At 43.9% G+C, this 14007-nt stretch overlaps 1 protein-coding gene across 1 annotated transcript in view; it reads right to left on the bottom strand.

Annotated features, from left to right (window-relative positions):
- PARP12 (poly(ADP-ribose) polymerase family member 12) overlaps positions 1-14007 on the bottom strand; it is a 39135-nt gene that overhangs the window by 12555 nt on the left and 12573 nt on the right. The window contains exons 5-8 of the mRNA XM_057732724.1: positions 12123-12246; positions 7091-7286; positions 3728-3869; positions 714-810 (exon numbers count right to left, since the gene is read on the bottom strand). Of these exons, the coding sequence (XP_057588707.1) occupies positions 714-810; positions 3728-3869; positions 7091-7286; positions 12123-12246 (559 nt within the window). The remainder of the gene's footprint in view (positions 1-713; positions 811-3727; positions 3870-7090; positions 7287-12122; positions 12247-14007) is intronic.

The following is a 14007-nucleotide window of genomic DNA, read 5'->3' as shown; positions in this document are numbered from 1 at the left end:
AATCTGACTTTAAAAACAAACATACACACAAACAGAAAAACAGATTGTTCAAAAAGAGCTATTCAAAAACATTTCCTCTAAGTTATAAAACAAAAGATACAATCACTTGAAGATGGAAACAGAAAATATTAGGAGTTAGATTATTACTATTTCCTCACTCTGTAAGTTAGTCTAAACTAAGAAAGAATCTTCTGGCTTCTGGAAAAATCTGCACAAGAACACCTTATGTCCCAGTAACACCAATGGCAAAGATAAAACATCTAACTGATTTTGCGGGGGTCTTTTTCCTTTATTTTGTGTTGTGTTTGGCTTATCATTTAATGCTTTGTTAACTGCATCTGCATCACCATCAGAATGATTATGCACCACACGTTTACTTTTTATAAATTTGTTATATTCTATGGCTTTATAATACAAACTAATGCTTTTATTTGAATGTGGTAAATATACACTGATCTTTCTGTTTCATGAAGCCTCAGCCCTCTTACAGATCATCCATAAGAATAGCAGTGTGTAGTAAGTGAAGGAAAGTACAAATACACACAGAGAGGGGCCAGGCCCAGGGAAGAGAGACAGAGAGCACCAGGGCATACGTCCACAAGCCAACTAACCCTCCTAATGCTGTAGCCAGCCTCAGCAGGTTTTGTGCTTGCAGCTGAGTGCATACCAACTGATACACACACTGTGCAACAAGCTCCCCACATGCCACCTACCAGGTTTGCTTCATCTTCACATCCTGGGGAGATACATACTTGGGTCTCCGGCAAACCTTTCTAGCTGTGCCATAGAACAGGTTTTTCTGAATGAAGGCTGGAGGGGAAAGAAAAAAAAAAAACACACATATACACATATAGGACAGCAATGTTTATAAACACAAATTAAATGGGTTGGAAAGCTACTCCAAATGTTAAAGCCCACAATCAGTCTGTTAAAAATAAGGCAGTTTTATGCATTTCAAATATTCATAGAGAAAATAGGTATCCGTAGGAGACCGGGTTTAATGAATAGATGAATGATTAGTAATTGACATATCAATTATACATGAGTGCTTTTCAATTGTTCCTTTCAATCTTGTTTAAATTATTATTTTGCTCAGCAAGTTTTCCCAGCTTGGATATAAAAAAGCTTCAGCTGGCCTGAGACTGAATTAACCACACTTGAGCCAGTAGGATTTAAGAGTTAATATAGTAATTTTACTCTTATGAGTTTTTTTTTTTCTTAGTTTGACTAAACTTACCCTACAGCAATATTTCTCAGCCTTTTTAAACCTGCACCGTCTTTAATAAATGAAATTCTTGCCCCACACCCAAGATTCTCAGATTCTTGAGGGCAGCGGGGGGGGGGGGGGGGGGGGGGGGGGAGGGGATGGTCGTGACTCTCTTTCATGTTGAAAAATCACCACACCTACATGTTAGATTACCTGTCCCGACCCACCAGGAAAACTCTGTCGAGTCTTACTTTCTGCACTAGGATACAAACAATTTTCTTTCACTTGAAAAACCAACTCGCCCTACTGCATCTGCGCATACACCCGGTGATCACCTAGGTGTGTGTCCCTCATGACACAGCCCAGGCAGCCATCCCGAATGGGCACTCCTGGGGGGTCCCCCACATTCTAACTGGGAGCCCATAATCCAGACATGGTTACCACAACCCCTTCAGTTACCCGTCACTCAACCTCCCACCAATACTCTGCTAACTAGCTTACGTAAGCAGGCTTTTTATTGGCCTGTTGACTAACATTGCGATGACTCTCAAATAAGCTTCTACTGGTGAAATTAAAAGGTAGTCAAGATAAGTTAACTGGCTGAATATATGTGAGACCCATTCCCCACCATCCCCTGGACAGGGTAAACATGAGGCCTTGTCCCTAATTTACCCTTAAAAAGGATACACTAGGCAAAGTCCCTAAACAAGCCCCGACCGTGGGGATTCTGTCCAACTGATATCAGCTAACAGGTATCATAATTATGCCTCTGGAGTCTTGGCGTTTGCCTTGAGTGACTGTTTCGTGACAGCAGTCTATAAAAGGACAGAGCCAAGTCTTCCCTGATCCTACAGAATGAGTCATTTGGCTTGCTGTACATGTTTCTTAAATGTTCTTGTTTCCTCATAAATATTTAGTTAATAAATGTGAAGCAGGTTGCAGTCTGAGACTTGCTTTCACTCTACCTAGTAGTCAGTTTATGAAGGGAGAAGTTAACTCACCTCAAACTTCTTCTGTGGCTAAGGTTATCTACCAACAAACAAAAGAACGGGGCCCACCCAAGTGAGCCTGGGTTAGTCTGCTCTTTGTTGGAGTTTGCAGTGAACTCAGTGTGTGTGCTCCTCCCCACCCGCATCTGAACTCTTCTGTTCCCTGGAGGTGCTGCCTAGGTTGAGAATGATAAAGGTTGCACCTGAGATTTCTGGCTGATCTGTTTTGATACTGTCCAGATACTTTAAAGAAATATTTCAAACTGTGGTCAGCAGCTGTCAGAGGGGTGCTCGCTCTTCGGGCCAGTTCGAACTTAGCTCGTGTATTTCTCACCATCCCGTTTAACACACGTGTTTATTAGACTGTGGGCTGCAAGTCACCTCACACGTGACTGGTGTTCTCCAGCCAACACTGAAGACGGGTAAGCAGTTCTCACTGCAGAGCAGAAGAAACTTTTAGGCTCTCTGTACAGGCACATCGAGAGGGCAGCAATTCTACTTTTAGCAAAACCACAAGTGCTACAAAACCACAAGCGAAAGTAACTGGCTAAAAGCAGGCAGATAGAGTGAATTTAGGATAATTCACCAATGACACTTTGCTGCCCTTCAAACAGAAGGTCTACAAAAATAAAGAAAACAATAAACTATGCTTAATGGAAGGCCCACTTAATTTCCTTAAAAAATGCTGAAAACTCAGAAGGATTCAGAGTTTAAAATGCGAATTTAAAGGCAAAACTGAACTGAACGGGAATGGACTGATAAATCTATGTGAAAGTGGCTTGAGAAAAGTCACAAAACACCTGAAACTTAACAAAAAAAAAAAAAGTCACAAATAAGCCACTGGAAGGCCTGACCAAAGGGTGTTTGGCTTGTTTCTGTCTGTCTGTCTGGCAACCAGAACAAACCATTTAAGGCCCAGACTCAGCAGAGCACCTGAAAATCTGCATCCCAGCAGTTTTTAGCTGAAGTATGTGTCTACCACGTGTTTAGCCAGCTGGCCGTCTATGCCGAAGGTGCCTACAGAAAAGCTGATATGGACTCTACCAGGCAGGGACAGGAGGCAGAGCCACACAGCAGAACCACTATGACACGTGACAGTCACTAAGGTTAATCCCTGGACAGGCTGATGTCACTTGTCCCTCCACACTTGGGGCTCCTGTCCCCTCCTATCTCTACCCCAGGCAGCTCCCCATCCATCGTGCTGGCTGGCCTCATCTGTTGACAGGTCTGTCCCCCTTTCCAGACTGGCAGCACTTCAGGAGCAGGGACCACCCCATCCTTCTCTTTCCTTGGCGCTCAATGTGTGTACAGACTTTCTCCAGGGTTAAAACGGAAAAGGCAAAGCCAGCAGATGACCAGGCCCTGCTGGGAAAGTGCGACAGGTCAGGAAGTACTTTTTTTTTTTTTTTTTTTTTGGCCACATCACATGGCCTGAAGAATCTCAGTTCCCTGTCCAGGGATTGAACCCAGGCCAAAGCAGTGAAAGCCCAGATTCCTAACCACGAGGCCACCAGAGAACTCCAGGAAGTACCTTTGAAGTCTAATTCATACGTGTGCTTTCCTGCCTGGAACCTCAGAGTGGCTGCCTGGGGGTCAGACCCCGCGGCACAGTGCGCCAGGTAGGCCTTCTCCAAATCGCTGCTGTGGACGCTGGTCATGGGGTGCTCCATGCCCTGTGAAGGGAAAGCCAGATACGTGGTGAAGGCAGGAAGAAGACAGATGCTGGGGGCCGTCCATGCCACTCTGCAGATGTGCCCATGGCGGGGTGTTCGTGTCCTGGAGGAAGCAGAGGAGAGAAACGGGGCGGGGGGGCACAGGAGAGGGAGGCACAGAAAAGGAGCCGACACAACTGCCTTCTAAAAGCTGCTCAGAAAAATGGAAGACAGTATACGTGGGCTCTGCTAACCCAGATAACTGTGATGGGAGCAATGGAAGAGCGGGCATTCAATTACTCATGATGGGTGATACAATCCCTCACATGAAGGTGAAATGTCACTGGTGAATTCTCCAATGCTGCTTCACTGAGGGCCTGAACAATGCTGCCTCTTCTGTCCCTTGTTTCCACCACCCTTTAATCAGAGTTCGGTCCTCCTTGCTGTTATCTTTTTCTGGTCCCTTGGAGAGCTCTTCTATTTTTTAATTATCCATTTTGATCTGTCATCCTCTCTCCAATTACCTACAGGATATTGAAGATTTTGGAATGGACCGAGTCTGAACTCTGGTTCTCATATCTGTTTCCTCTATAACCTCAGCAAGTTATTTTAACCTCTCTGAACCTCAATGATCTCAACTCTATGACAGAAATAATAACAGAATTTAAATCATACTCATGTCATTATACAATAGTACCATCCCATCCTCAAAGAGCCAGAAAAATAATTAAAATAAGGCATGAAGAGCCCTTAGCACAGCGCCTGGAACAAAAAGCAAAGGTGCCACATAAAATATCAGGCAGATACCTGGAATCTGAAGAGGAATGAATCTGGTCTGGAGACAGAGATGCAGACATTACTCAAGGTGGCCACCAATGTTAGAGGAGCGGGGGTACAGGCTAGACACTGGAAAACCCCAATATTCACAAAGGGAAGTAGAAAAAAGAAGCCCATGAAGAGACAGAGAAGGAGCAAGAAAGAAGAGTGAGACTCAAATGTGACATAAAACATTTTTTAATAAAATAAATAATTTTTAATTTTTAAATAAAGCAAACAAAACTAAAGCAAGCACACAGAGGACAAAGTGGTGGTTACCAAAGGGGACCCAAATGGGGAGGTGAGGAGAGGGTGAAATGGGTAAAGGAGGCCAACTGGTGACAGAGGGAAAGTAAACCTTTGGTGGTAAGCCATGCTGTGGTACATACAGAAGTCGACATACAATGTTGCACACATGAAACATATTATAAAACATATGTGATGAGGAGGTAGAGACCGGAGTGATGCAAATACAGCCAAGGAACACCAAGGATCACCAGCCAACCACCAGAATTGAGGAAAAGACAGTAAGAATTCCCTACAGTTTCAGAGAAAACATGACCCTGCTGCCACCTGGATTTCAGTTTCCAGCCTCCAGAGCGGTGAGACAACAAACCCCTGGTGTTCTAAGCCACTGAGTTTGTGGGTCTTTGCTACGGCAACCTAGGAAATTAATACAGGGTGGAGGCAGCCTGGACCTGAAATTTGGGTATACGTCCGGAGCTCAGGCACAAAACCTAGCTCTTCTGATAATCAAGAGAAAACGGTCTTGAACTGGCAATTAGCAGAAAACTAAGAAAGAAATCCAAGCATGGGGTGATATCAGAAGTGTGTGGGAGAGGAAGAGCTAGAACGGACAGGTCACCCTCTGAGGGGCCCAGCCCGTTGGTACGAAATGAGACCATGCAGCCAAAAGTCACTGAGTCTACACGTGCACATCTGAACGTACCAGCATGTGGTACACATTGGTAAAACCCACAAACAAGTTATTCCCAGAGATTCTCACTGTTCTAAACTATGCGCTCCAACTATACTGCAATTAAGGAGTAGCAGCCTAGAAAAGAGAAAGGGAAAACCCTAAGTTGGGTTGTTTGGAGGAGAAAGGCCCCTGTCCCCAAAGTTGTGACAAGGCAGTTTCTGAAGTTACCCAGGGAAAGATTACTTTCAAGTGGGTTGCCCCCAGGGTCCCGTGTCATCCCACGGGGCTCCCAGAAGGGGGACGAATCACCAAACAAAACATAAGCGGCTGTCACATTTGCCAGCTGCTCCTTGCCCGCTGTGTGTTCCTCCGCAACGTCTCCGGTGAGCCCCATTCATCACCATCTCTCCCTCCCAGATGCCAGGCTCAGCCTCTGCCCTCGCGCCCCTGACCAAACCCAGAGTGGTGCTAGAGAGCCTCCCTGAACAAATCCAGGGAGGACAGAAGGAATCCCAGGATGCTCAGAGGAGGAGAGGGGTGGGGAAGAGGACAGATGGAGCAGTGATGCGGGAAGGCTGGCCTTGGGAGAAGTGGAGGGGTAGAATGAGGGTGCAAATCATGTCCTGAGAGTGACCATGTCCAACTGGCCATCAGGCAAGGGGCAGCAACACCTCTGTCCTTCGACTGGCCAGTGTCCACCTCCTGAGGACCTGCTAGGTGCAGGCATCGTCCTCAGCCTGGGGGCACACCAGTGGCAAAAGCTTCCCTGAAGCTCACATTACCAAGTTCCCAGAGAAAAAGATATCCCAAGTGCAGTCAAGAACAAGAAACTAAAGCCTTAATATAGCCCCTTACAACCCAGAAGAATACAAGTATCTATTAGACCACATATCCCGATTTTCATTTGGGAGAAGCTGTCACTATAGAAATAGTGACCTCCCTATACTTATACCTCTACAGGTAACAGGGGGCTCCCTTTAATCTGATTCTTCCACAAACATCTCTGAATCATTGACAGCAGCAGTTATTTGACTCAGATACCAAATCAACAGCTGAAATAAGTCAATTTTCATATACTTGCCCCCATTCTGTAAAGTTGCTGCTATAGATAAGGCAGAAAGCCAGCTCTGAAAAGCCTTAAACTTCTATTCCATGGCTACACAAACATTCCTGCACACACAGGCACCTGCTCTGTAGTTATCTGTTCGACAGTAAGAAGGCATCTTTCTACCCCATTTAACAAAATGTGATCTCACTGCAACTAAAGTCATTCAGTCCTTATAAACCAACAGATAGCTAATTGTTCAAAGATGGAACCTCACACAAATGAACTCTAAATTATCCAGTTCTGCCATAATTCCCACAAAGCCAGTGAGTCATAAGAGGATCTGGGGGCCTTTGGCTCTGTCAAGGGCTCCCCAGAGTAATCCCTGTGCCCATGTTTGGGAAGGCTCCTCCATCACGGACCTTCAGGAAGAAACACTCACCCGCTTTCCGTGACACTTACTTGTTTTCCATATTCCTGCCAAGAGCCAAACTCATCAGTCCAGTACCAAACCCAGTCAGTGGTGAGGATGAAGTGTGGAGGTTTGGTGACCGAGGAGGCTGTGGAGAGGCGGCGAGCCCGGTTGGCACCAAACGTCATGGAGTCAAAGTTCAGAAAACCAGTGAGAAAACTACTGGCTGTCTCAGTGCATGTGACCCTGCAAAAGAACACGAGAAGTAAACTGAAAATCCACCAGCCACATGAACTCAGGCCCCTCAGCTTCCCCCATGGTCTTCTAGACACTTGGCTGGAAGATGTGAACATATATGTGACCTGTACATTTAAAAAAATGTGTCAGGGCGGGGAGGACTTGCTTTTTAAGATACATTTTGCTGTGCAAAAATAGTAAAATCACAGTAATATGGAAAACCTGTTATGACATTCCTTTCACTACACAGAAAACACCGGTAAAAATATTCTTTTTAAAAATGCATTGCTGACCTGGCAAGAAACAGAAATCCTTAGAAGCCAAAAACAGTTAACATACATCGAATGCACGCGGGGTGGGCCAGCCCCTATACTAAGTGCTTTATACATATTAAGGGATTAAGTATTCAGAACACCGAAGCTGCAACTTATCCCCATTTCACAGATATGAAAACAGAAGCCCAGGAAGGTTCACAAACCTGTCCAGGGTCAAACAGCTAACAGATGGCAGAGCTGGGGTTTAAGCCAAGCAGTTTGGCAGAAGAGCCTGCACTCTAGGTCACCCAGAATCTACTCCCTTTCCAAATTCTGACCTGCCCCAAGAGCAAAGGGAAGGTCTGGAATAAGAGAGGTGAGTGAGGACTAAAGCTAGTCAAATCTCCAAAGAGATACTCTTGCATAAAACCATGATCCTAAAAGACTATACACCCTTAATGAAGGGAGACCAGGAAAGGAATCTGCTTTGCAAAGGAAGTCAGCAGGGAAATCTGCCTGTGTCAGTGCTGGCTTTGGATAGAAAGGAAGAAAACTTCCACTGAGAACTCATAAACCACTCAGGCCCATAAAAGTTAAGCTGATTCACACTTCCTGTGTGAGAATTAACTTGAAAGACCCAGGGTGGCAGTTTCCAGGGAAACAAACATAAATCCTCTCTGGAAGGAATTTACCTTCAACTCAGGCCTCAAAAGAATTTCTACAGGGACTTCCCTGGTGGTGCAGTGGTTAAGAATCCACCTGCCAATGTAGGGGACACGGGTTCGATCCCTGAGCCTAGAAGATCCCACATGCTGTGGAACAGCTAAGCCTGTGTGCCACAACTACTGAAGCCCATGCACCCTAGAGCCTGTGCTCCACAACAAGAGAAGCCACAGCAATGAGAAGCCTGTGCATTGCAACAAAGAGCAGCCCCCACTCGCCGCAACTAGAGAAAGCCCCTGCACAGCAACGAAGACCCAACACAGCCAATAAATATAATTAATTAATTAAAAGAATTTCCACAGATAGTTTCAGAAAACATAATCTTATGATCAAATAAATCGGCAACAAGACACCATGAGCAAAACCCAGCAAAAACAATCAGTCCACCAAAGACAACAAACATTAGAGTTCTTGGATATAAATACACAGTATGTATAAAGTGTTTTTTAATGTTAAATTGGGTATCAAAAGTATGAGTAAGGATTAAGAAACTATAAGAATCAAGAAGATAAATTTGAAGGAAAAAACAGAACGTTTAGAAGTAAAAAATGTAATAATTATAATTTAAAAATTATAGTAGATAGGACACAGTGCATCTCAGACAAGGCTGAACTAGTGAACTGGGTAACCACGTGAAGAAATTCTCCTGAATACAGCAGAGAGGATGAAATGAGAGAAAAGCTAAATGACATAAAAGATAAAGCAAGAAGATCTTAACCTATGTTTACTCAGAAGTCCAAAGAAGCAATATTTGAAAAGATCATGGCTGAAGAGCTTCCAGAATTGATTAAACATAAAGCCTCTCACTCAGAAAGCACAACAAATTATCCATATAAGTAGATTAAGTAAAAACAAATCCACACATACACTTTAAATATATGCAGTTTATCGTATGTCCAAAAAAAAAAAAAAAAAACAAATCCACTTCTAGATCTTAGTGAAATTGTACCATCAAAGAATGTCAAGATATTTAAAGCAGCCAGAAAAAAAAAAAGATTACCTACGTAACAGGTTGAACTGTGTCCTCACAAAAGATATATTCAGGTCCTAACCCTTGATACCTGTAAATGTGACTGCATTTGGAAAGAGGGTCTTTGCAAATGTAACCCAGTTAAGATGAGGTCATACTCAATTAGGGTGAGCCCTAATCCAGTGACTGGTATCCTTACAAGAAGAGAGAAGTTTGGACAGAGACAGAGACACACAGGAGAAAGCCATGAGACAACAAAGGTAGAGATAAGAGTAATGCAGCTATCAACCAAGGAATGGCAAGGCACCCTAAGGATTGCCAGCAACCACCAGGAGCAAGGAAGAAGCAAGGAAGGATCTCTCCCTGGAGTCTTCAGACAGAGCATGGCCCTGCTGACATCTTGACTTTGGACTTCTAGCCTCCAAAACTGTGAGAATAAATTCTTGTTGTCTTAAGTGACCAAGTTTGTGGCAATCTGTTATGGCAGCTCAAAAAACTAATAAGTTTACACTGACAGCTAACTTCTAAACAGAAGCAAAGGAAGCCAGAAAACAATGGAATAATCTTTGAAGAATTGAAAGAAAATAAAAAACTCTCTTTCAAGAATGAAGATGAAATAAAGACACTTTCAGACAAACAAAAAACACACCTGCCACTCACAACAGAGTCTTTTGTGAAAACCAATGAGCAGATTTTTAAATTTCTAAAGGGGAGCAAGAGACCAAGAGGCAAGACAATTTGAAGAAAAATAAGGCGGGGATTTGCTTTACCAGATGCCTAAACTTACTGTGAAGCTCTTCTACATTAGACAGTGTGACACTGGCACAGACACACACAGACCAATGAAACAGAAGAGGCCAGAAAGAGACGGGTGTGTCTTTGCTAACTCAACACCCGACACAGACAGCACTGAAAACAGGTGCAAAAGAGATGGCCTACTTACAAAAGTAGTACTTGGCAGCTAAGTCTGAAATTAAGGTATAAAATGTATTAACATTTTTCCAAATCTAGCTCAGTTTCGGTGGGTTTAAAAATCAACTAACTTCTGGAAATGAATGGTGGAGATGGCTGCACAACAATGTGAACGTATGTAATGCCACTGAACCTTACACTTAAAAATGGTTAAGACGGTAAATTTTATGTTGTGTCTGTTTTACAATTTTTAAATTTTTTGATTAAATATATTTTTAAAAAGTGGACTGGAAAAAACAGTGGTGATCCATCTGCATAAGAATGAAACTGGACCTACTCTTTACCACACACAAGGAGAGGTTAATGCAGTCCTTGAAACGTTAAGAACCTTTAAAGAAAATTCAGGACAATTTCTTTATGGTCTCAGGATAAGGAAGGATTTCTTATGACACAAAAAGTATAAAACCTCCAAAAAAAAGAAAAAAAGAAAAAAAAAGTGTAAAACCATAAAGGAAAGGATGGATAAACACCCGTCTTCATTAACAGATATCACAAGCTGACAGGAAGAGTTCATTTATTTTCAACACACATTTAATACCCAGAAACTTAAAGAGTTCCTCGAACTAACTAAAAACACAACCCCCCCCTCCCCCAACAAAACGGGCAAACTGAAAGGACAGACATGTCACTGCAGAGGAAGTACAAATTGCCATTGAACACGTGAAGAGACACTTTCCCTCACTAGGACTCAGGGATATGGAAGCGGAGACCTCATTTTACACCGAAGCCTAGAAAAGCACAGATGTCAGACTAGTGAGGGAGACATGGCACTACAGACCATTAAATGGGGGTGGAAAGCAGTATAGTCACTTGAAAAACAATCTGGCACCTCCTGGCAGAGCTGAGGAGGTACCAGCCTACCTCCTAGCAGGCTCACCCCCAAACACCTACCCCACAGAAGCCCGAGCACACATGCACTGGGAGGAGCGTCAGGAACAGAGCCCTGAGAGAAGCCTCCAGGCAACAGTCCAGAGCAGCTCCACTCAGATGAGGTTCAAGCACAGACGAAACTATCTGTGCTGACAGACGTTGCAACAGTGGTGGTTTACGCGGTGGGCACTGCCTGGAAGGGGACAGGAGGGGACCTTCTAGCTGATGAAAATGATCTACAGCTGGATCAGAGCATTGGCTACGCAAGTGTACGCCTTCCTCAAAACTCACTGAACTATACACTTAATATCCGCACATCACCGAGTATCAATTTTAACCTACAAAGCCTCAAAAAAGGAAGAGAAAGAGAAAGGGGAGACATAGATAAGGGCTGGTTATGTGATCCACTTAATCTTCTGAAGGGGGATAATTTGTTTCACATACTTTACCAGTAGCAATGTGCACATAACTGCACTCTAAGCACAAATTTATTTTATCCACTCAAAAAACAGGCTCAAATTCTGTTCTTGGCAACATATTTTAGCAAGTTCAATCCAAGATATGATAAGCATTTGAAAATAAGGCTAGCCAGGACTTCCCCATTTACTCTGAACTAAGTAAAAATACTAGGACATATTTAGAAAAATCAGAAAGGCTGAACAATAAACAGTAGTTCGGCTGTATGACTTTACAGGCAAAGGCTAAAATTTCACAAATTACTGCCTCTTGCTTTTCTGGAATACTCAATGATAGTATATTTATATGATCAATGCCAGCATCAAATAATTCAGAATGTACTAGGTACTCACCCGTTCTCTCCCCATAGCTCCTCCCTGAAAAAAGAAGATGGGATAGCAGAGGCACCAACCACCAACATCACTATCAACTTCCAATTTCCAGCCCAGAGCTTCTGCCTGCAGACCAGGCTGCCTGCTTAACTCTGTGTGTGTGTGTGTGTCTGTGCCTGAAGCCCATCAAACTAAACCCTGCTGTGTCTAAACTTCCTGTACCACACACAAAAGCCAGGCACAAAGCAGACAGTGATATATTTCATACCCGTCTCTTGCAGGATTGCTATATGCCTCTTCAATAAGCTCCATTTTGTGCAAATCCTTCCACTTGCCTCCATCTAAGACTTGCCATCGATATGGCAAATGGAAATGAACTCTACTGCACTTATCTGAAATAAAAATACAAAGAAGTAAGCACACTGACAATACACAGCATGGCCCAGCCCCACAGTTCTCAATGGGTGTGGTGCTGCCTGCTGACCTGGGGATATTTTGGAAAGCTGTAAGGGAGCCTTCTTTAATGCAGTCATACCTGAGCATTCAGATATCAAAATATTATGTATTTTATGATATATGCTTTCCTTTAATGTCTCCCTTTTTAATAGGACATTAAACATATTAAACTGATTTTAAACAGTATGTTGGTAGGTTACATCATGTATGAATTTCGTCTCATGAGAGTAAAGAAGCTGATCATGAGATGGGCAAAGGCTCCATCGCTGCAGGGTGCAACCTGTCCATGCATTACTGTTACATATGCGACATTTGGATGAGGAGCACTCACACCAGAAATGGAGGCACGTTCATCTCTACTAGCACCATCCCATCCCCAACAGGTCCTACCACAGGTAGGTCAGCCCATCTTGATCTTTCCAGCTACTAACTTACTCACCCCTCCTCAACACACCTGACCCCCCACAGGTATTACATACACGGCCCAGGTCAATGGTTTCCAGGCAACTGCTGCCCCACACCTTCCCCCTGCTCCCCGGGCCTGTCCCTCCTGGCCCCTCCTGCCTGCCTTGCCTTGGCTCATGCCACCCGCTCACCTGGAATGCTGCCCACTCCCTCCCTCTACCTTCCAATATCCTATGAGGGTCTGGTACACCCCGACGGAGGAATGTTGTGAGGGAGAGGGAGACAGGAAAGAAGAGCAATGGGACTCTTCACACTCTGACACCTGCAAGATTTACGCGATTAGGTAGAAAGATACACAGGTGTAGAATGCGTCTATTTGGGTAAAAAGACAGAAAGAATAGGATTAGCAATACTCTGACTAAATACACATACATGCACATATTCCTTGCTGGGGGGCGGGGAGGACTGGGTGGCTGGGCACAAAGTTATGAGGAAAGATATGTTTTGAATTCTGAACCACAAAAATGTATAGTCCAAAAAATTAAATGTCTATTTACGTGAAAAAAAGATACAAAACAGCATGCATAGTGCACCTGTGTAAAAAGAAAGACTAGACATACACACTTGTGCTTGTATAAAATCCTGAAGGAAGGATATTCAAGGAACTAGTAATATTGACTGTTTCTGAAGGGAATCTGGAAGGAAGACACTTCTTACGGTCTTGTACATTTTAAATTCATCTTTCAAAATAATAACAATGAAGCTGGGCTGATCTGACATCTGAAAAAAATTAAAATTTTCTAAAATCTTATGCAGTCTTTCAGGCAAGTCTTGATGCCACTTCTTTCCCAGAGACTCTGCAAGGGTACAGTGGGGGCAGGGGGGACCAAGGAGGAAGTGGGGAGGTGGCCTGGGCTTGTCAAAGACCAGACCTGGGACCAGGCTGGCAGGGAAGAAGGGAGCACCAGGCCGAGAGGACTTGGGGAACAGCAGGAGAGACCCCAACCAAGGAAATCTCCTCTGAGTTCAACCAAGCTGGAAACCGCCCCACTGGGAACTCAGGACATCCTGACTTGTCCAGAGTTAGGGCAGGGATGGCTCACACCAGGCTGAAGGGAGCCCTCTTAGACTCCTGACCGGGGTGTGGATAATAAAGTGATAACCAGGGGCTCAACCTGGGTAGATAAGGCCACAGCTGTGGTCCAGAGGTCATGACCAAGTAAGATCTCCTGTTTCCTCCTAAGGGGCACTAAGGGAAATGATGAGGGATGAATGTTCAGTTGCTTATCTAT

Source organism: Hippopotamus amphibius, chromosome 4 (assembly GCF_030028045.1).
Source record: "Hippopotamus amphibius kiboko isolate mHipAmp2 chromosome 4, mHipAmp2.hap2, whole genome shotgun sequence".
Classification (NCBI taxonomy): domain Eukaryota; kingdom Metazoa; phylum Chordata; class Mammalia; order Artiodactyla; family Hippopotamidae; genus Hippopotamus; species Hippopotamus amphibius.
The sequence above is the reverse complement of the archived record's forward strand: the minus strand, read 5'-3'. Positions and strand labels throughout refer to the sequence as shown.